At 37.6% G+C, this 19,923-nt stretch overlaps 6 protein-coding genes, 2 long non-coding RNA genes and 1 other non-coding gene across 13 annotated transcripts; 4 read left to right on the top strand and 5 right to left on the bottom strand.

Annotated features, from left to right (window-relative positions):
- The first annotated feature begins 595 nt into the window (after positions 1 to 595).
- Positions 596 to 1,239, top strand: AT4G09005. The gene is made up of 2 exons (NR_142245.1): positions 596 to 921; positions 1,055 to 1,239. It is a non-coding gene; the product is annotated as an other RNA (long non-coding RNA).
- PERK5 (Protein kinase superfamily protein) lies at positions 1,203 to 4,512 on the bottom strand. Of its 2 annotated transcripts, NM_119609.3 has the most exons (9): positions 4,390 to 4,414; positions 3,520 to 4,305; positions 2,891 to 3,370; positions 2,716 to 2,802; positions 2,555 to 2,625; positions 2,368 to 2,444; positions 2,141 to 2,285; positions 1,886 to 2,047; positions 1,276 to 1,769 (listed from the first exon to the last, which is right to left on the bottom strand). In NM_119609.3, the coding sequence occupies exons 2-9, from the start codon at positions 4,232 to 4,234 to the stop codon at positions 1,494 to 1,496; spliced, it is 2,013 nt and encodes a 670-aa protein (NP_195170.2). In that variant the 5' UTR covers positions 4,235 to 4,305; positions 4,390 to 4,414; the 3' UTR covers positions 1,276 to 1,493. The 2 variants fall into 2 exon arrangements, with proteins under 2 accessions (NP_001320136.1, NP_195170.2); NM_001342284.1 differs by having other exon boundaries at positions 1,203 to 1,769; positions 3,520 to 4,512.
- Positions 4,513 to 4,717: 205 nt separating this feature from the next.
- CHB3 (DNA-binding family protein) lies at positions 4,718 to 9,335 on the bottom strand. Of its 4 annotated transcripts, NM_179232.1 has the most exons (8): positions 8,720 to 9,322; positions 7,738 to 8,264; positions 6,984 to 7,652; positions 6,700 to 6,863; positions 5,992 to 6,590; positions 5,702 to 5,892; positions 5,181 to 5,602; positions 4,919 to 5,105 (listed from the first exon to the last, which is right to left on the bottom strand). In NM_179232.1, the coding sequence occupies exons 1-7, from the start codon at positions 9,171 to 9,173 to the stop codon at positions 5,249 to 5,251; spliced, it is 2,958 nt and encodes a 985-aa protein (NP_849563.1). In that variant the 5' UTR covers positions 9,174 to 9,322; the 3' UTR covers positions 4,919 to 5,105; positions 5,181 to 5,248. The 4 variants fall into 4 exon arrangements, with proteins under 4 accessions (NP_849564.1, NP_849563.1, NP_974682.1 ...); NM_179233.2 differs by having other exon boundaries at positions 4,718 to 5,602; positions 8,720 to 9,335; NM_202953.1 differs by having other exon boundaries at positions 4,919 to 5,605.
- Positions 9,336 to 9,560: 225 nt separating this feature from the next.
- Positions 9,561 to 12,174, bottom strand: AT4G34420 (P-loop containing nucleoside triphosphate hydrolases superfamily protein). The gene is made up of 5 exons (NM_119607.5): positions 11,783 to 12,174; positions 11,271 to 11,506; positions 10,919 to 11,177; positions 9,965 to 10,300; positions 9,561 to 9,883 (listed from the first exon to the last, which is right to left on the bottom strand). Exons 1-5 carry the CDS (start codon positions 11,810 to 11,812, stop codon positions 9,716 to 9,718), a joined length of 1,029 nt encoding a protein of 342 aa, NP_195168.3. The 5' UTR covers positions 11,813 to 12,174; the 3' UTR covers positions 9,561 to 9,715.
- Positions 12,175 to 12,972: 798 nt separating this feature from the next.
- Positions 12,973 to 13,723, bottom strand: AT4G34419 (uncharacterized protein). Its single transcript, NM_001203983.2, has one exon. The coding sequence runs from the start codon at positions 13,643 to 13,645 to the stop codon at positions 13,256 to 13,258; it is 390 nt and encodes a 129-aa protein (NP_001190912.1). The 5' UTR covers positions 13,646 to 13,723; the 3' UTR covers positions 12,973 to 13,255.
- Positions 13,724 to 15,472: 1,749 nt separating this feature from the next.
- On the top strand, positions 15,473 to 15,545 carry AT4G34415. The gene has a single exon. It is a non-coding gene; the product is annotated as a tRNA-Arg (tRNA).
- A 63-nt stretch (positions 15,546 to 15,608) lies between these two features.
- AT4G34412 (EKC/KEOPS complex subunit tprkb-like protein) lies at positions 15,609 to 17,282 on the top strand. The gene is made up of 6 exons (NM_148397.2): positions 15,609 to 15,797; positions 16,019 to 16,085; positions 16,179 to 16,301; positions 16,702 to 16,785; positions 16,887 to 16,973; positions 17,057 to 17,282. The coding sequence occupies exons 1-6, from the start codon at positions 15,727 to 15,729 to the stop codon at positions 17,141 to 17,143; spliced, it is 519 nt and encodes a 172-aa protein (NP_680763.2). The 5' UTR covers positions 15,609 to 15,726; the 3' UTR covers positions 17,144 to 17,282.
- RRTF1 (redox responsive transcription factor 1) lies at positions 16,982 to 18,366 on the bottom strand. The gene has a single exon (NM_119606.2). The coding sequence runs from the start codon at positions 18,248 to 18,250 to the stop codon at positions 17,444 to 17,446; it is 807 nt and encodes a 268-aa protein (NP_195167.1). The 5' UTR covers positions 18,251 to 18,366; the 3' UTR covers positions 16,982 to 17,443.
- AT4G08985 lies at positions 17,517 to 18,177 on the top strand. The gene has a single exon (NR_142244.1). It is a non-coding gene; the product is annotated as an other RNA (long non-coding RNA).
- Positions 18,367 to 19,923: the final 1,557 nt, after the last annotated feature.

Raw genomic sequence — 19,923 nt, 5'->3', positions numbered from 1 at the left:
TTAAATAATGTGTAAACCATATTGAACCTAGAACACCTCTTAGGGGTTTGGATGATGTATCCAATTAGTTTACACAAAATTTAAAAATTCAACACTTAATAAAAAAAAACTTCAAATTTTAATAGTAGTATAAAAATTTAGGTTTAAAAACATTTATTTAATAAATATAAAAAACAAGTGTTAAAAATTTAAATGATGTGTAAACCATCTATTGAACCTAGAACACCTCTTAGGGGATTGGATGATGTATCCAATTAGTTTACACAAAATTTAAAAATTTAATATTTAATAAGAAAAACCTTAAAACTTTAATAGTAGTATAAAAATATAGGTTTAAAAACAGTTTTTAATAAAAACAAAAACAAGTGTTAAAAATTTAAATTAATTTACACAAAATTGAAAATTTTAACACTTAATAAAAAAATCTAAAAATAAATTTTTATTTAGTAAAAAATGAATCATTAAAAATAGAAAAGGAAAAAAGAAAATACCTTTGCTTGTGATATCGACGAAACACAAGATTTTCAAAAGATCTCGTCGACGCCAAGGAAACACCTAGTACCAAACACAGATCATGATCCATTGATTTGGTTCTATACTGCTCGTTGCTTTCATTGTCCATGTCTTCGTTATATCCCTCTTTCCCACTTTCGCATCCTTAGTCGTCGTTTGTGTTCTCCTTCGCCGTCGACAACTGAATCCATGGCCGGGATCTTTGATCTTGTGAAATTAGGAGAGACTTGATATGAAAGCAATCTGAATTGACCTAAGATGTAGTCACAACAGAGATCAATCACCAAAAAGAGCCGCTTTATCAACCGATCAATCTTACGGTGAAGTTGAAGCAGAGAATGGAGAATTAGGTTTTGGTTTGGAAGAAGAAGAGAGAATGGAGAATTTGGATTTCTCAAGAAAGAAGAGGTATATATAAGTAAAGGTTTGTTCAATCTTACGGTGAAGTTGAAGCAGAGAATGGAGAATTAGTAAGATCGCGTCTTCTCCACGTCAATATTTAGATTCAGAGCAAATCCTTACGTGGTTTAGGTTTCCAGGAAGAAGAAGAGAGAATGGAGACTTTTCTCAAGGAAGAAGAGAGAAGGGGTGTATTTATAAGTACACGTTTGTTCAATGAAAAAAGGAAATTTTGATTGTTTCCTTTTCTTATTTGAGTAGCAGAAACAAAAAGGAAATTTTATCACAACGGTAACAAAAGGATACGCCTAACCCTAACCGTATCACACTTTTAGAATCTCATAATTATATAAGACCAATAATAAACAATCTTGATAAATTCCACGTATTTATGGATTAAGGCTTTGTACTAAACATTTCAACAAAACCACACTCTAATCTCTTTTGGTCAAAAATTACTCCTACAAACATCATAATTTTGTGACTGTCAAAAACTGCACGTCTTTGATGCAGAATGAACAAACAATGAAAGAAAAACAGAGAAGAAAACTGAAATATTATGACAAGTGTTGTCTCTTCTTTCAAAGCTGAGGATTGCGTTTCATTGAGCCTCTATTCATTTCTTCACTACTTGAAGCAGAAGGGTTTAAGCCATACTCACTTGTTCCACCATATTCACTGCTTTGATATTCTTTATTCTCTAACGCCAGTTTCTTGAACTTTTTCATGTCTGCCGTGTACGAGCTTGCGTCATACTCTGAGCTCACGCTCCCGGGGCTCAAGTACGTGCTTTGTCCTGGTCTTGTTCCCTCACTTAGATCATCCATTGACATATCTCCTTCTAGTGCTCGTACAATCTTTTCATTTACCATACACATGTTTCAAGATTCATTAGTATGTCACATTTATCATCAAGATTAATTGTGAGTAAAAATATAACAATAGAACCAACAAGTGGTATGAGTTTTTGAACCTGGCTCATCTTAGGCCGTCTTCTTGCTGAATGTCTGATTGCTGCAGCTGCACAAGAAGCCATTTGAACCATCTCTTGATGACTGTAGTTTAGCTCTAGACGTGGATCAGCCAATTGGTTGTAATCTCCATCTTGAGCTGCTTTCAAACACAAAGGCCTTGCCTGCAACAACAATAGTAAGATTTGTTTCTGTTTTTGCTTTGGAAAGTGTTTTGGGATTAAACAAGTAAACCGAAGAGGCGGGGACCGACTTACCCAATCTACCAAGCTATCTTCCATTTCTCCAGTTAGATCCAGAGGAGGTCTTCCGGTTATGAGCTCAAGAAGCATTACTCCAAATGAGAAAACATCAGATTTGTCGGATAACTTTCCGCTTGATGCATACTCTGGAGCTAAGTATCTGAATCCAAGAAAATGTTAAAAACAAGTGAAAGAAACTAAATAAGTGTGGATGAGTTGAGACATTTTACAAAGCTGCTTACCCAAAAGTTCCCATGACGCGAGTGGAGACATGAGTATAGTTGTCTTGAGATAGCTTAGCCAATCCAAAATCTGCCACCTGCATATATTTACACAATAAGACTGATACACACATCGACACAGATTGGAAACAAAAATGAGAGACAATGAAAGTAAAAGTAGTACAAGAGTCGATATATACACACATACCTTGGTCTCAAAACTGAAATCAAGAAGAATGTTTGCAGCTTTGATATCTCTGTGGATAATGCGAGGGTGACCTATAATTGATGTAACATATACAATCTTTCAAATATTGTAGAGAGCGAGATAGAAACTGATGCAAATATGTGAGATAAAGATTTTCTTACAGTCTTCATGCAAATATGCAAGGCCTCTAGCTGATCCCAATGCAATCTTCACTCTTGTAGGCCAATCCAAAACCGGACGACCCTTTCCTGAAATTTCAATCATGTTCCTGATTAAAGAGAAACCATACTTAAAGGTTTTGTTAATACAAGAAAACATTCTGTTAGATGAATGTACCATGAAGATGAAATTCAAGAGTGTTGTTAGGTATAAACTCATAAACCAAAAGTCTTTGACCACCAGAGATGCAATATCCAACAAGAGAAACGAGATGACGATGATGGACACGGCTAATGATATCAACCTCTGCTTGAAACTCGCGTTCCCCTTGTCCACTTCCAAGTTTAAGACTCTTCACTGCAACTTCTTTGCCACTAGGCAGAACTCCTTTATGAACATACCCAAATCCTCCTTGTCCTAGCAAATTTGACTGAGCGAAACCTTCTGTTGCAATGGACAGTTCATCGTATGTGAAAGTGCTTTGGTTGTGACCAAGAGTTGCAGCTTGAGGTGACGGTATAGCAGTTCGACCGGTTAAGTTGGAAGCATCACTGTGAGGACCAGACACAGGTTGCTGTGGACCCCAATTCCCACCTCCTTGACCAGCCATATTCACCACATGATCTTGAGGTGTTCCCTTGTAATAACCACCATTACCTACACTATGCAACATCTCCTTTAGCTTATAAATCTAATCCTTTTGCCATATGGAGCTAGCAGAAACCATTAGACTATGATCGTTCTGAAACCTAATCAAACACCATTAGGCTACAAATTAAATTCCAGTTATACTAAACTGTAATTACCTGAGGGTGCTCCTCCATAAGGATTGTTATTGTAGTAGTGCATGTGGTTGACCTGAGGAGATTTCTTCTTCTTCTTCCTGTTGCAACAGATGCAAATACACACTGCAAGTAGAAGCAAAAGCCCTGCTCCTACAAGGACTCCAATAATCAATCCAATGTTGGCTTGTGGATGATTACCCGATGATGAGTCTGAATCTCCACTATTCTGAGGAGGGCTTATCGACCGAGGTGGTGAAGGTGAGCCACCGTCACCGGAAGTTCTGTTCCCTGACGACGGTGGTGATGGTGTGGAGCCGTCTCTGTTGTTGTTTCCGCCATTGGTTCTGTTTCGGTCATCATTGGCACCAGGAGAAGGAGGAGTTGGTCTTTCCGGTGATTGGTTCGACGGTGTTTGTGGTGGTGCAGGTGGCGTTACAGGAGTTGAGCCTTCAGGTGCAGGTGGAGAAGGATTCTCTGGAGTCTGCGGTGACGGATTAGCTACAACAGGCGGCGATGAGGACGGAGATGTAGGAGGTGACGTTTCTTGCGTTGGTGGTGCAGGCGGCGGTGAAAAAGAAGCGGAGATATCTGGCGGAGGAGCAGATATTGATGATGGTGGTGGTGAAGAAGGTGGTGTTGGCGGCGATGACTCATTAGACGGCGATGTTCCGTTTGACGGTGGTGTCCCATTTGAGGTTTCAGGGGCAGGAGATGAATCCACCGGTGAGTCCGCCATTTTGAATGTTGTTATTAGGGTTTCTCAAACGGTGGAGAAACCTTCTCCCCGGTGATCCACGACGCAACTGCCTTGTTTCCCAAGCAAAACCAATACTTGTGAAGAAGCAAATCGTATGCAATGGAAACCCAGAATTTGGAGAGATTGATGAGTACCTGATGAAGAAGATTAGAAAGAAAATGAAAGGGAGAGAGAAATTGTAGAAACAGCGTGGAGAAATAGCTTCTTCCTAAGGAAAGAGGAGGAGATTTCTTCTGACAAAAATGTAAACTTTCATTTAGCTATAATTAGGACAAAGCGTGTCTCTTCTCTACCATTTATCATCTATATTTGCTCTCTCAAGAAACCGTAGTAGTCTCTCTAATTTGGCTTACTACTACTTTTGCATCTGTGCCGTTTGAAGTTTGTGACGTTGGGACCATATCGGTTTAGAAAATAATCCAACCATGATACTGTGGCTAAGTAGCGGGAAAAGGCAGGAGTAATCAAACGACATAAGAGAAAGAATGTTTGGCTCATAACGTTGGTTACATAAGGAAAAGTCACAGCCAGAAGTGATTGGGGTTGGAGTTTGATATACCGTTGCAACTGTGACACAAGCAAATCTTGTCCAAGAAACAAGAACCTAAAACTTATTATCGGACACGCATTACATGTACGCGTTTGTGTATAACAACAATCCATAAAGAAAAAAATAAGACATTCCCACCTTTTGCGGAATCATATATCTCTCGTCAACGTTACAATTCATTAAAGTTGAAAGAACCATAAAAACACATTCACAGATCTCCGAAAGTTTCATTTGACAGTTACATTAAACATTAATCGATGGGTCTAAAACCCCTAACTAACTTCCCCATATCACCGTCTCCTACATAATTCCGATAAATCTTCAGAAAAGAAACCAAGCTCAAAGGTTGAAGCCGCAAAAGGTGGGATAATGTACCTTGGCTTATAAATAGAGAACATCACGAAGAGCTACCCTGCAAATCTTAACACTATAATGTGGGACCACTAAACCGAAGAAACATTGTCTGAACCTGGAGATGGATCTGAACTTCCGGTCATTGTTGTAGCAGCTACAAAAGAACCAGGAACAGGGAAACCTGGGGGCCTTGGCATTGGTGGGCGTGGAAAGGCCATGCCCATTGGAGGCCTTTGAGCTACATTAGCAAAATTTGCAGCGATTCTGTTTGTTGGTAACGATGCTTTTGAGGACATTGAAGGTGGGACACCTAGTCGAGCTGCTATGATCTGAGCCCTTTCATGATATAGCCGTTGCCTTGACCTTTCTAATTGCTCTCTTACCCTCATTGTCAAGCTTTCAGCTTCATTGAAGATAGATAGCTTTGCTTCTAGTTTATGTAGCTGCTTAAACATAGAAAAAACCGCTCATAAGTTACAACTCTGAACAATACATAATCAAAACGGAATCTAAGCTGCTTACACTTAAAAACAATATCTTACCTGCTTCTCTATCAATGATCCCGAAAGTTGTCGGATTTGATCTTCTTCTTGCTTTGCAAGATTCTTTGCTTTTACTGCTGCGGCTGAGATAGCAGAGATGGCTGCGCGCTTAAGCTTCTCGATGTTATATTTGTCTTTTGTCCCTTCACAAATATCCTTCTCTTTCTTTCCTTCTATATTTGGATTTCCACCTGCAAACAGCATTTCAATAACAAACCGATAAGATATAAAAGAATCATGCAATGTAGGTAAAGTAATTAATGTGTCAGAGAGTGAGAGAAAGAGCGAACCAGCTGTTCCATTTTCCGGTGCAGAAGCTGATCCAATGGGCTGCTGTGAAACAGACTTGTCTGGAGTACTAAGAACATCATTTGCACCCTCCTCCTTAGCCAGTTGAACCTTTTCTCCTACTGTTTTGACCACATCTTCAGGATCCTTCTCTGACTGTAGAGTATCCTTCATTTCCACATCTCTTGATGCTTCTGGCTGAGAAGCATCTGCAGCTGACTGGGAGACAGTTGACTGAGAGGCGTCTTTATTTTCACTAGAAAGCTTATTCCCATCCTTCAAAGGTTCTTGAAGCTCCTTCCCTGAACATTTGTCCTGCGACGGACATATTATATCCACTGGTTTCTCAGAATTGTCAGTTGTAACTGGCTTACTAGATCTTTTTTCTTGCACAGCATCTAGTTTTGTAGTAGAATTTTCAGTTCGAGAACCGGGTTGCTTTTCTTCAGAGACTGAATCCTGAGTTTCTTTGCCTGTATCAGTATCTGGCATTTCCCTATCATCTGAATTTAAGGAGACCTCTTCTGCTTTTTTGCTTTTTTCTTCTGGCTGATCATCTTTATGGGAATTATCATCATTCCCCTCTGCATCAGCACTGCAACTGTCTTACTAGTGTCAGATTTAAGAAACAACAACCAATATCTCCCAAAAAATTGAGAGCAGAATAAAAACATAGAATGTTGAGAGAGATTATTGTATATTTACAAAACCTTTTTGATTTAGTTGGATCCTTCTTGTTGTCTGGTGGATCTTCCAGAATATAACAATGTCGTGTGGCAAGCAACATCCCAGAATTGCTGTGAAGAGATTTAATGGAAGCCCGAGCTGACGCAGTAGCAACATCAGATCCTGCCAATCTCACTAGAAAGGCTGCCTATAGAAAAAAAGAGCCTTGCAGGATCAGAAAGGGAAGAGGGTGCCATTGTAAATTAAGAAGAATCTCAGATCAATCTCTCCCTTACTGCAAAATTTCTGTGTCACATAAAATACTTACCAGTCCCATGACAGGGTTTCCTAAATCAGCAAAGGAAAAAGAGGCTTCAGGTGTGGAGGAATGTCCAACATCCTCAAAAGCTTCAGTAAGAGCTTTCAGAGCAATGTTTTCGTCAGCCTCATCTTTACATCTTTCTTCAATGGCGGTCTCTAACTTGGGTGTTTTCTGCTCTGCTTCCATTTCATTAGTTTCTTCACTCGCATCTCCAGGCTTTGAAGATTCCTGAGAGACTTTTTCTTCATTGCCATCTTCTGGTTCTGGAACTTCTTTCATAGTTTCATCTTCATCAACACGTTTCTTGTTCTCTGCCTCTTCAGGTGCATCTTTAAGGACAGAATTATCATCTTTAGACACAGCTAAATCTGTAGTGTCTTTTGAGATTGGATCTTTGTAGTCAATTTGATCAAGAAACGCATCCTCGATTGGCATTTGAAGAAAATGAAGCATACACTGAGCTTTTGTTTTTGTAGCAACATGCTCTGCAATCTCATTCCAATTTTCCTTGAAGATTTCTAAAGCTTCAAGGAGAAGAAGAGTCTCTTGATCAGTCCACTTCCCACTACCAACGCCAGGGGCCTCAGCAGGTTCCATTAGTATAAAATCAGAAGATGACATATCTGAGCTGAACTTGCCACTGTTAAAGCATTCCGTGCATAAGTCAAAATCTGCCTGTCAAAATTTGAATATTAGCATATAAGTTACAAAAAAACGATTAGAGAAACTAGCAAAAAAATGCAGTTTAGAGATAAAACACCTGTTTCGGGCAGTGGTAGCGCTTGCGAGAGCAATCAGCTGAACAGGAATTGCAGTGATATTCGACCGCTGGACCCTCTTGTTTCAGCAATTCATCAGCAGCCATCGGATCAGGAAACAACCCTGATGGAGTAGCTTGTGCTGTGAAACGAGGCTTGTGAACAAGAGGAGGGCAAGCCTCATCTACTTGAAATCGATATAAACTGTTAAGCAGTGACTCCTTATCCCCTAAATCATCATGATCAGAGGCTGTTGAACCAGTATCTGTTGGTGGAAATGGGTGGAAATTGATTAAGCCCCAGTAGTCCAAGAACTCCATCACCTCTTGCTTTGCTTCCGAGTCTCCAACCTCGAGTTCTGTTAAGTCTTTTAATTCTATTTGTATGTTTGGATTGGAATGAAACTTCCCCATGATCCAATTCCGTATTTCCCTATATACCTCAGAAGTGCGACCCTCCAACTTGCCATTGAAGAAAGAGGGCAATGAACGTTCCTCAAGCGGGTGAATTTTTTCCCATGAAAACCAACCTTCAAAGAATTTGAAGTACAGGAACCCAAATTAAAAACAACTCCTTTTTATCATAAATGCGAGGGTGAGAAGTTGTGAAAAATCAACAATACCAACAACTCAAAATCTAACTTAGATATCATATTACCACAAGAAAAGGACTAGGAGCATCAGTTCATAGCCTAAGTTTTTTCCAATGAGATTCTACTAGATAAAATGAGCATGCACATTCTACTTTGATCCGCCATATGATGATTTCTAGAACCAAACCCAATTCCAAATCTCTCCTTGTTTCCAGACGAAGTGATACATAAATCCTAGACTACCTAAAGTTCTTTACTTTGCCTACTTTGGAAAGTCTCTCCACATAAAGTTTCAAAATTTGCAAAGCAAAACAGTAACAAATGTAAAACGAAATCAATATTTTGCATTTAGTCTCAACCAAAAACAGGAAGAAGAAGAAGAACGAACGAACCGCAATGATTAGGCACCACATGAACATTACTGTCACGAGATCTAATTGCTTCAAAATCAGCTTCGATCTTAGCCTCCAAAGCCTCCCACTCACGGATCGCCTTATTCCTCTCTTCCTCCTCCTTGGGCTTCTCTCCATCCGCACCCACCGCTACATTCAAAACCTCCGACTTAACCCCATCCGCCGCCGAGGGCATAATACTCGGCGCCTGACGAGCTCTAGTTAAAGGCCCATTATGTACCGGAGAAAAAGAAGCAAGCATCGCCTTCTCACGCGTCAACATCCTCTTCGACGGCGCAGAAGAGAAGAAATTAGAACCCCCAAGAGCATTCGCTTTCCTTTTCAAACCTCCGCCGCGTCGCCGTGGCGCCGGCATCGGCTCAGATGCCGGAGAATCTCCAGAGCTACCAGCAAAAGCTAGGGTTCCAGCAGAATCGCGTCGTTTTTCCTCCATCTCTCAAAGGTCACACACACACTCTCTCTCTCTCTCAGTGTTCTTTGCAATTGCAGCTACAAAGAAGAGACCATTTGCAAAACGTTGCTATTCCCAATCCCCCAATTTCGCTTCTCTTCCCCTTCACCGTTTTTGCATTTTTAACTCTCTTTTCTTTTTGGGACTGGAATCTGCAATGTGTTGGAAACTCGGTCACGCGGCTTGAGTGGTTTTGTCCGGTTTAAATCAATCAATCTCGAATTAGCCTTCCGGTTTTTACCGGTTTGGTGTTATTGATGTTGAATTGAACAAAATAAATCAAACTAAATCGCTCTGGTTTCTTTCGGTTTCACTATAATTTTGTGATTCTTCTGCTTTTAAGAAATTTAGATAAAAAATCTCTTCAGGGGAAGAAACAATTTTCAACGAAATTTTGTTTAAATCTTCTTCATATTTAAGAGAATTAATGCCAAACCCTACAGCAAACAGCAAAAAAGAAAAAAGGCAAGTGAAACAAAACTTTCCTACAAGGGTTTGTTTGGTCTGATATATACAAAAAAAAATTAAAATTCTTGGTGTAAGAAATTTTCGAAATTGGTTCCTTTAAGTGTGGTCATGACCTCTTCCCAATTCTGTACATGTTTTGACAATGAACCTCCATGAATCTTCACTTGCCTACTCTTTAACTTACGTTTTGGTACCTTTAGAAACTCCTGTACATCGTCTAGTCTCTGCTTCATTCAAAAACACATATAAGATAATAAACAATCAGTAACTGGAACTAGTTCAATAAAAAAATATGTAATAATTACCGTGAGGTTCTTGACAACATCTTCGTAGTAGACAAGGATATGTCGAGTGGTATTGAAGTAAGTCAAAGCTTTCAAAGTCATTTCTTGAATCTGTCTCAGCTCATTTATTAAAAGTGTTGTGTTGATCATTGGTTTGTAACCTGCTAATATCTCAGCTTCTTTGGCCGAATGGGTGTGAGACTTGTGAGTCCCGTTTAGTAGCTTAGCATCTCTGTCATAAGAGTTTGCGAGTACTGATATCATGCGGCGCAATAGGTTTTTTCTGAATAGGAAAATCGCAGAGACGCCTCGGGTTTTGAAGTATTCTACTATTTCTTCATGATGTTTCATTAGACCCTGCAATGTTAATAATTCATCATCAGATAAAATAACTGTGATCATTTATCAGTTCAATTACTGCTACATAGAACCGAGGTTTATGGATCAAATAAGAAGGGAACATCAGCTATCTTCCGTTCCTCCAACATCAAATCACAGACTATTTCAACCTAAACTTTTATTCAGGCAACTTTTTTGAACATCAACAACCAGAAAGAAGCTACCTAAATAGAACAGGTTAGTTTCAAATGACATTGACTCGGAAACTCCCTTATAAGTGAAGAGCACTGAGGGAAGAAAAGAAGTCCTATTCTCTAAGACCAATCCCTGCAACGTGTTTATCAACTTTACAAAGTATATAGCAAAAGCAAACACATTATTGAGAAATTGTCCTATTCTCAACACACATCTTTTGTAAAACGAAAACGTTGCTGCTCTTATCTAGAAAACAGAACAAGATCTTATCACTTTAAATTCACAAGTAGTTAGTTATAAGCAACAGTGACCAACAGATAAGGATGGAATATAGCAATCTCTTTGTTCAAGCACTCAAATGGAAACAGAGACGAGTCGAAAACATATGAGTAAGAAAGACTAAAGATATGTCACAGTGTCCGTGAATAACAATCACTTTACCTGATTAAGCATCCACTTGAAGCCAACAGCGGAAGTGCACTCGTTCTTAGAGGCACTACTCAACCAGTCTAGATTATAGACTTTGTCAAGAGTCTCGAAAATGGTGGAAACATTAGCCCTCCTATCTTTCACAGAAAATATCTCCCCGTTGGAGCTTATGTTAGTATGATTGTTTAACAAAGTCTCAAACCAGCCACTACCAGATCTCTGCATCGATAGAATCGCAAAGTACCTAACCGGGTGGCAAGAACATTCATCCCTAAAACATTCAAAACCCACAAAAGCACTAATCAATACAAGCTTTTAGACTCAAAACATGATAAAGGCTCAAACTTTTTGTATCTCTCTTTACCTGTTATATGTCTTTGGTTTAGGGTAATGCACAAAAGGAATGTCCCACGGTTCGATGTTAGGCTCAGGACAAGGCCTCTCAAACACTTCAACGTTCAAGAAACCATAGTTTGGACTAACTCCTATTTGCTTAAGACAAATGGAGCAAATGTACACAGCACAGACCATTACAAAGAGGAGAACGACCATTCTCAATACAAGTGATGACTTTTTAGGAAGCTTCAAGACAAAACCATCCTGCATTAAAAAAAAAAAACAATACATTTATATGTCCTCGTGTTAATTAGCTTGTTTGTTTGTTTAAGTCAAATGGGTACCACAGATTCGTCTATATAAAATCAAGAAAATCTCAGAATCTTTTTATTTTATAATGCTGAAAGAATCAAGTTTTATAGATTTAGAGTATAAGAATATGAAATAACTCAAAAAAATAACTAAGAGCTAAGATTGAAACTAGAGAACAAATCAGCTAATCAGATCAACACCACTCACAGAACACAGAACGAAAGGTACCTTGGGGAGGAAAGAAGGGTCTTCGGCCATGGCTGTCGCGATAGAGAGAGATTCAGAGAGATCAGAAAAGAACAGAACATAAAGACATTGAATTTTTTTCAGACACACTGATAGGAGGAAAAGGAAACAATTTTATGCCCAAAAAAAAGGGAAAACTTTGAGAAACTCTTTAAAAGGAAAACGCAATGATTAGAGAAGCACAAGAAGGTTTGCTTGTAGCTTCGAAATTACGGATCTCGATTTATTATTGACATTTAAAATGCGCCATTGGAATTTAAATGTTGTTGGTGATGTACAGAGAAGAAACAGAATTGCAGAAAAATAGTAACTAATCAAAGCGTAAACATCGAGACGAACAGGTCGAGCTTAAACGATGTCGTTTTTGCTGACATGCACCATTCTTCACACTATGGACTGGACTCCATCTATTTTTTTTTTAATTTAAAAATCATATTTATATATAATACGAGTTTATTTAATTCGTGTGACAAATGACCTTTTTCATCGGTTTGACTTTGACTTATGCTTTTGTTTTCCAAATTATTCGACTCTTTTGTTATTTATTAACTTAATCCATGCATGGCTATATGAACAAGCCATAAGAGGTATACCCAAATCTTTAGTTACATATTTTGCTAATACAGTAACTTCTGTTGTATCTATCTCTAAGATAGAGATATCTCTATTCGTCATATCACCTACATAAGGTTGATAAATTTTTCTTTGGTCAAAAATACATATTTGCCAATTAAAGTATTTCCATCTTAAACAAAAAAAAATTGACTAAAGACGAGTGTAGGGAAATCTCTTACGCTACATTGCTTGAATGACCATAAAAAATCGAATACAGTACAAGAGATTTTAAATGAATTGTAGCATCTTCATGGGCCCGTCGTAACCTTCCCTCTTCTAGGCGTTTGGTTGAGTTAATAATAATCAATTTACTGCATAAATAAACATATACATTATAATTTTATAAATATCAATTATTTGCCCCAATTGAAAAAAATGGCCACGGTAAAACTAAATTAAACCTTGAAAATTAGTCGATCTAAATTCTAAATGGATTACGGATGTTTTAAGAAATGACATTTGGTCAAATAAATCTGAATTTCTACACGTGTTCAAATGAAATTGCCAAAAAAAAAAAAAAACGTTTCTAAGTGTTGAGAATACTCTTGAGTGTCGTAGAAAGATTGCTTTTGTGAATTCTAGTTAAAGATCGCGTGAAGAGAAGTTGGAAAATAAACTCGATAGTTATGTTGTGATTATTTTTTCCTGAAATAAAAGCATCAAAAACACAAAAAGAAGAAACTCTTCAACCGCAAACAATTTTTACATCGGAGAGGAACAGTGAAGAAGAAAAAACGAAAACAGAGAGAAACACATTACAGAGTAAATTAGCCCTACGGAGAGAAGAAGCCAAAAAACATCAACAAAAATAATAAAAAGAACGGTTGAATCGAATTGCTTCTAGTGGTGATAAAAAGAACTTTTCTTGTGATCTTTCTTGGACCTCACGAATGCTAGCCCTAATCTCTCTCTCCACCAACCACTCGATCCTTTTGATTTGCTTCTCGGCGAATCACCATCTTCTTCACTGAGTTCTTCCCTCAGAGTTGACATTCTCTTCGTCGTGTTAACTTCTTCCTTTAGAGGCAAGATCATGCCATCGAAGAATATTTCATCTGCTGTGGTCATAGAGAAGTTCTCGACTCCGAACTCAAAATCATCTGACGACACTGGTGCCTCCTTGTACTTGATCATTTCGTGCTTAGTCGCTGCGAAACCGCTTGAGAATGAGATCCTTGGCTCTGCGTATGAACCGTGGTACTGATGCTGTTTCATGTTTGAACATTCCATCTCTATCTCTCTCTCTTTTGTATTCTACTGTCTTTGTTGCTGTCTCTATATATATAGAGATACTGTTTGTATTTATATGATACATTTTGGAGTCATATCTTCTTCTTTTATATTAATTTAATAGAAATATATATTTATTATTGTGTTTGATAGTCACACACACACACAAAGAGACATAAGTGTTGTCTCTTTGAGTATAGAGATCTAAGATTAGATTCTTAATATATGTAAGTTATCTTCAATAATAACTTAATAGCTCATTTTTGGGATCAACAGCGGGGAAAAGTTAAAGCTTAGTCTCTTGATTGTCAAGAAGAGCCATTTATGATCACAAAAACAATACTACCTGTATTTAATTGTTGGAAGATAAACCCTAATTTGACGCAAAGGGATGTTTTAAGCACATGAACGTTTTAATTTGATGCACATGCATTTCCAAAATAGTAGCATGCAATTTCTGAGAAATTTCCCAAACTCAGTTGTTTTATGCTTCTAGCAGAAATGGGGATAAAAAAATAGTAATAATTTGTTGGCTTTCCAAAGTCTCCAAAGGTTTTACAAGATTTGTTTAAATCATAATCGAAAAGAACAAACACATATATAACAGATAAACTGGAGGCTGAGTAATTAATAAATAGTTAACTTCATAATATATAGTAGTATAAAACTTTATACACATCTCAAAAGACCCATGATGTGACAATGATAGCTGTAATTGCACAGTGTAATTACTACTAATCTGAGTTCCCACGCAACAAGGTTTCCCACAAGCCGTTGCCAGTAAATTATACACAGACGCTGCTCTTCATCTTCACCCCAACAACCAAGAACCCCCATTTTTGCAGACAAAACGGATATAATTAATTAACTCTACTCTTCTTATTGTATTGTATCTATATTGTTTTTCTCGACTATGGAGTTTCATTTTATTTGAAGCTTGCCAATTAACTTGGTGATAGGTTCATGTTGGCTAAATTAAATGTTAAGAACCTCATGTACCAATTATATGATTGAACCTTATATAGTAATATATAAGGAGTAAATTATATTGCTGATTTTGAGTTACAAAAATCATGAATCTTGATATTAAACTTAGTTTTTTTTTTTTGTTAAAGCTAAACTTAGTTAATTTGATGTAAGTAATGCAATATCGATCACATTAATCTCTCACATGGATAATGGGAAGAAAAAGGGAAGAAAATATATAAATATGTGAGTATGTCTCTCTGCTATGGTCTCCCATATAGTGAACAAAGGTTGTCTCTTGCAGTTCACAAAATCTGAGAAAGGTTTGTCTTGTTGTGATGATTTATGCATAAAAAACATTATTATAAAGTAAGAAAACAAAGGCTCGACGTACAAGGTCGGATCTTGGATTCACAATAATAGTAAAGAACAAGGTTCAGTGAACTTCGTGCTCCTTTCCACTTTCATAGCTCGTACACTAAATCCAACATCGTTAGTCAAAATGTCGGTGTTGTCTTGTAACGAAGCAGTTGTGATCATTGATTCCACTTAAGGGATATGGCTGGATGGAATAGATTAATTAGTTTTCTATTGAGTATGTTACTCCATCCTTTTTACGGGTACTTGAAATCTTAAGTGTCTACTATTCAAAAGATATTTGGCAAACATCGATAATTTAATCAGAAATTCAATGTTGAAGTACGTCCGATTTCGATGTTTGTTTTGATGAGATTTTAACATACACACTATCACACTGATAGTCTAATACCCTGCTTCGACGTCGTAATATGATAATCGAAATGGTAAAAAGACTTGTTTAGTGTCTAATACTACGTTATTAGCGACTTGGTAGCGTAAAGAGCGCCTGTAGCTCAGTGGATAGAGCGTCTGTTTCCTAAGCAGAAAGTCGAAGGTTCGACCCCTTCCTGGCGCGTATGTAATGTAGTCTTTTATTTTTTTTTATTTTATGAAAGAGAAAGAAGATCTTCTAGAAGAAGGGTTTATCTTTGACTAGTCTTCTTCTGACTTCGCCGAATGTGTGTCGATCTCCGGCGAAGTAATAAGTCGTAATAACCCTAAAAATCTTGCCCTCTTTTTCGCCGCCGGCTAAAGCTATGAAGGTTTTTAATCTTGACCGTGGAAACACTCTCTCTGTTTCCCTCTTCTCCGGTGTCACCAACTCCAAGTACGCTCCTTCTCTCGATTTTTCAATTCTCTCCCTTTTTCCATAACTTAAGCAATTCGTGATTTGGTTATATGAGAAAGAAAATTGCGTTTTCGATTTTGTTTGTTAGTTAGAGACTTATGGGTTTAGGGAAAATCTGTTTACTTAATCTCTGCATAGCTAAAGCCTCTCTCTTTATCTTCCTAGTGAATCTAACATTAGGGGGTTTATGTCGTATTCAGGGAGCTCTTGAATTCAATGCTTGACGGAAGTCTGAAGCTGGAGGTCTCATTTCTCAATGCATCACTTGTACGTTTTTCGTTGTTGTTTACTCCATTTATTTCAACTTTCGTAAGGACTAAAGAGTTCCTGATCTTAACGAATTTTGTTGTGTATCATCAGATTCCAGACATTTTTCCTCTATTGGCTGCTGCTCAGAAAGCACTTATCTCCAAATCACGCGATTCCTTATCAACCAGAACTCTTCATTCTGAGCTTGTCTACAATTACTCAGGATCTAAGCACGTAAGTACAATCTTTTCTTGTCCTTCTTAAACCTATTCCTGTCTACTTCTGATAAACAATGGGTCTAGTTCTGTTGTTCCACCCTTAGCTATAGGTCGACTATAACTAGATTAGACTTAATGCATCAGATTCTAGCTGTTTTGAGTTGGTTAGAGAGCAGTTAGTTAGCTAGTGACCAGTTAGTGTGTCTAGTTCAGTTGTTCAAGCCTTAGCTACAGGTCTGCTATAACTAGATGGTGATTTAATGCAGTAGATTTTAGCTGTTGTGAGTTGGTTTAAGATGAGATAGTTAGTTGAGTATTGAGATTCTCTCATTTATCAAGTTTCTCTGGTTTGGTAAATTGTAATAAGAATAGCAGTTCACTCAACTTCTCTAATGTTGTTTTTCCTCTTCAACTAGATTACAGAATCATTGAAACGATGTGGGATTTCTGAGAACACTACTTACATTCTAGCTGCCCGGTTCAATGCTTCTCCCGTTGAGGTTATAATCTTTTCAACCATCTAAGAGCTGACTATCCATGTTGTTGCTCTTTTTAGTGGTTTTTTTTTATCAACCATGACATGATTTGAGATCAAAACCAGATGGAGGAGGTGGCGAAATTGATCAACGGGAAGGAGATTGATTTGGAGGAATTGAAGACACATGCAAATCAAGCCAATATACTAAAGGTAATGTTTTGGTAACAGTTGATAACCCTTTTATTTCGCTTCCAATGTTACAGAAATAAACTCAAATACATTCATGTTTTCAGCATTACAAGATAACTAGCCAAGAGCTCGGAATTTCCTCTCTGGGAGATGCCATTGTTTGTCGAATAGCTGCACGCGATGCTTTGTAGGAGTAGACATCTTTTCTTTATGTCTTTTGTCACCAATTATAGTTTTCTCCTTTATAAACAACGTTGACACTTACGTTTATAATTCAGACCAATGTTGGGTTTCTTAACCTCTTTATTTACTCTCTCCTCAGATAGGTTTAACTCAGATTTTATATGAGATAAACATAGAATTGACCACAAACAAAAGAATGAGACTACTAATTACATGCTTTCTTGTTCTTGTTCACTTTAAACAAGCCACAGTGTCAATCTCTTCTTGCACTTAACTCCAAAAAACGCCAACAAGAAAGAGCTCATTTATCACTGGAACATATCAGCAATTGTATTTCCTGAATCTGAAGAATCTCCATTCCCAAAATCCATCATCATCATCATATTCATCCACTCCTCCATATTGCAATCCCCTCCTCCTCCGTTCCATTGCTCTGCTTCAACTGAATCTGTGGCGCTCACACTGGCGCTTGCACTTGCCTTTGCTCCTATATCATCAGCAGCAACAGGAGATGAAACTGAAGACGTGTAATCCACAAAGGGGAAGTTGAGTTTAGCCCTTGGCCCACGGAATCCAATCGCGGCTCGATCATAAGCTCGAGCCGCATCTTCGGCGGTTTCGAAAGTACCAAGCCAAACACGTGTGGCTCTTTTAGGATCTCTGATCTCAGCTGCAAATTTTCCCCAAGGTCTTTGCCTAACTCCTCTGTAACCATTCTTCTTGTTCTTCCTCTTCCTGATTTTCCCGCCACCTTCCGCTTTCTTCGCCACGGGAGAGCTCTCTCTTCTTCTGTTACTACTACTAGTAATCTCTTCTTCTTGTTGATGATTCTTTTCAATTCTCTGATTTGGCGCGAAAAAGTAGTTACAGCCGAGACATCCTTCGATCCTACAGACTTGACAAGTGTCTGAATCCAACCGAGGCATTCCCGCGCTTATCACTGTGCTGTCACTGGAAAAACCCTGACACGGCGCCGTTTCGTTTTCCCCTGAGATCACGTGTTGCAAAGCAGAGACAATAACTGAAAGCTCTTGCTCCGGTGACAACTGCTCCTTTTGATACCGGGTTGGGGCTGGAGCTCCGACGAATTCGGTTCTGTTGTTAGGATAATGCATACCCGACTCTCGATTCCTTCTTCTGTCAAACTAAATCCGAGTTTGGTTTTTGTTTTCTTGCGACTCTGTTGGTGTAAAGCACCTGGAGATTGAAAATATGAGTTTTGTTTGTGTTTGGGAAACTGAAAGTGAGAAAGAAGCTCTATTTATATGGCTCCGTGTTTTTGTCAAGTATCTACGTGGCGTGCCTAACTGGCACACACTCTTTTCACACGGGACGTATTCTGATCTGTGTTTTTGGAAACACGTGCGTTATTTCCTCGAATATTTTTTGACATTTGAATGTGACGTCTTTGTTTTTTTTTTGGGGGGTTTAAATGACATGACATTTCTTTAAACATTATTTAGTATTAATCATTTCATCATACATGACGATTTTCAAGAACTTCTTTTTACTGTTTTGTTAATTTAATTAGTATTATTATGATTGCGCTTATCAATTGTTCCTTTTTAACACAGTTTACATATAAATTTAAACACGTTTAATGGAATAAGTAGCTAGGTAACTTACTGATTGGCTTAGGATAAATCACGTGCAAAATTATGATTTCACATGCTATTTGATCATCAATGGCCTTCACAGTCATGAATAGAGAGATCAATTTGTCTTTCTACTTGATGACTAGATCCATCGTCTCAAATTTATCTTTTGCCTTTTTATATACTCTAGTACGTCGAATCAAGCTCATGAAGATCTCTTCACAATTGTTGATTTTGGGATTTTTTCAAAAAAGTACACATGGTGAGACATTCCACGGTTTACCAAAATCTTGCATTATGGTTCCACATAACGTTGAATCGATTTTTGTTTCTAATTCTTTGCTTAATATTTTTCATTTTGAAGTTTAAAACCTTGGAAATTCGATCTTGCTAAAATGTAATAGTCCCTTTTAAGAGAAATAAATAATACAACAACGTTTTTTTCCTATATAAAAAAATCATTATTAATTTGTTATAAACCCGTTAAATCCAAGTTAAAAAAGAAAAGACAATATGAGCAATTCACCTAATATGAGACAAAATGATCTTTCTTGGGATATAAATGGTGGAAGGAGAAAATGAGCTTAACTTGTCAAAGGTACATAGTGAAAGAGAAGGTTTGACTGTTTCTCAATGATATAGGACTCAGATATTTCAAGGATGTAGAAGTTGAAGTTGAAGCGTTGATGTTGATGAGCTGGCTTCTGGATTAATTCACAACAAAAAAAAGTATAAATCTGTGTTGACCCTTCTCTACGCTGACCCACCACGTATTCTCGCTTCCAAAGACTCTATTCACGTCACGTGCCATATTAGTCTTCTGACTTTGTCCCATAACCAATTAAAACACATATTTAACTCTACCGGTTAATCATACAAAACAAACTAATCTATCCTGTAGTACTTCGATTATTTTTATATAGGATTTTGAAGAAAACATATCATCTATAAATCTACTTTCAAAAATCCATAGACGAAGAATTTCTGTTGTTATTGGATTATGTATGAAAATTTACTTCAAAACGTTTAATACAATCGTGTCTTTTACTAGGATAGCAGTTTTTCATTTTAAAACATATGGGGTTCATCGAAAATGAAAACAAAAAAAATCTCACATTTTGTCATTAAACTTAAAAAGAACTGAATTTAAAGAGAATCATAGTAAAAAGTTTTATGACTAATTATATTACAAC

Source organism: Arabidopsis thaliana, chromosome 4, assembly GCF_000001735.4.
Source record: "Arabidopsis thaliana chromosome 4, partial sequence".
Taxonomy (NCBI): domain Eukaryota; kingdom Viridiplantae; phylum Streptophyta; class Magnoliopsida; order Brassicales; family Brassicaceae; genus Arabidopsis; species Arabidopsis thaliana.
The sequence above is the reverse complement of the archived record's forward strand: the minus strand, read 5'-3'. Positions and strand labels throughout refer to the sequence as shown.

Bases quoted from the DNA above. Each gene is read 5' to 3' on its own strand.
- PERK5 (NM_001342284.1), bottom strand. From the start codon at position 4,234: ATGGCGGACTCACCGGTGGATTCATCTCCTGCCCCTGAAACCTCAAAT. The intron at 2,626-2,715 runs GTAAGAAAATCT...CATCAATTATAG, and splicing joins TGCATATTTGCATGAAGACT to GTCACCCTCGCATTATCCAC. The intron at 2,286-2,367 runs GTAAGCAGCTTT...TCTTGGATTCAG, and splicing joins CGCGTCATGGGAACTTTTGG to ATACTTAGCTCCAGAGTATG.
- CHB3 (NM_202953.1), bottom strand. From the start codon at position 9,173: ATGGAGGAAAAACGACGCGATTCTGCTGGAACCCTAGCTTTTGCTGGT. The intron at 7,653-7,737 runs GTGTTTTATCTC...AAATTTTGACAG, and splicing joins GCTACCACTGCCCGAAACAG to GCAGATTTTGACTTATGCAC. The intron at 5,606-5,701 runs GTAAGATATTGT...TCTATGTTTAAG, and splicing joins GATCATTGATAGAGAAGCAG to CAGCTACATAAACTAGAAGC.
- AT4G34420 (NM_119607.5), bottom strand. From the start codon at position 11,812: ATGGCCGAAGACCCTTCTTTCCTCCCCAAG. The intron at 11,178-11,270 runs GTAAAGAGAGAT...TGAATGTTTTAG, and splicing joins AAACCAAAGACATATAACAG to GGATGAATGTTCTTGCCACC. The intron at 9,884-9,964 runs GTAATTATTACA...TGAATGAAGCAG, and splicing joins ATGTTGTCAAGAACCTCACG to AGACTAGACGATGTACAGGA.
- AT4G34419 (NM_001203983.2), bottom strand. From the start codon at position 13,645: ATGGAATGTTCAAACATGAAACAGCATCAGTACCACGGTTCATACGCA.
- AT4G34412 (NM_148397.2), top strand. From the start codon at position 15,727: ATGAAGGTTTTTAATCTTGACCGTGGAAACACTCTCTCTGTTTCCCTC. The intron at 16,302-16,701 runs GTAAGTACAATC...CTCTTCAACTAG, and splicing joins ATTACTCAGGATCTAAGCAC to ATTACAGAATCATTGAAACG. The intron at 16,786-16,886 runs GTTATAATCTTT...GATCAAAACCAG, and splicing joins TCAATGCTTCTCCCGTTGAG to ATGGAGGAGGTGGCGAAATT.
- RRTF1 (NM_119606.2), bottom strand. From the start codon at position 18,250: ATGCATTATCCTAACAACAGAACCGAATTCGTCGGAGCTCCAGCCCCA.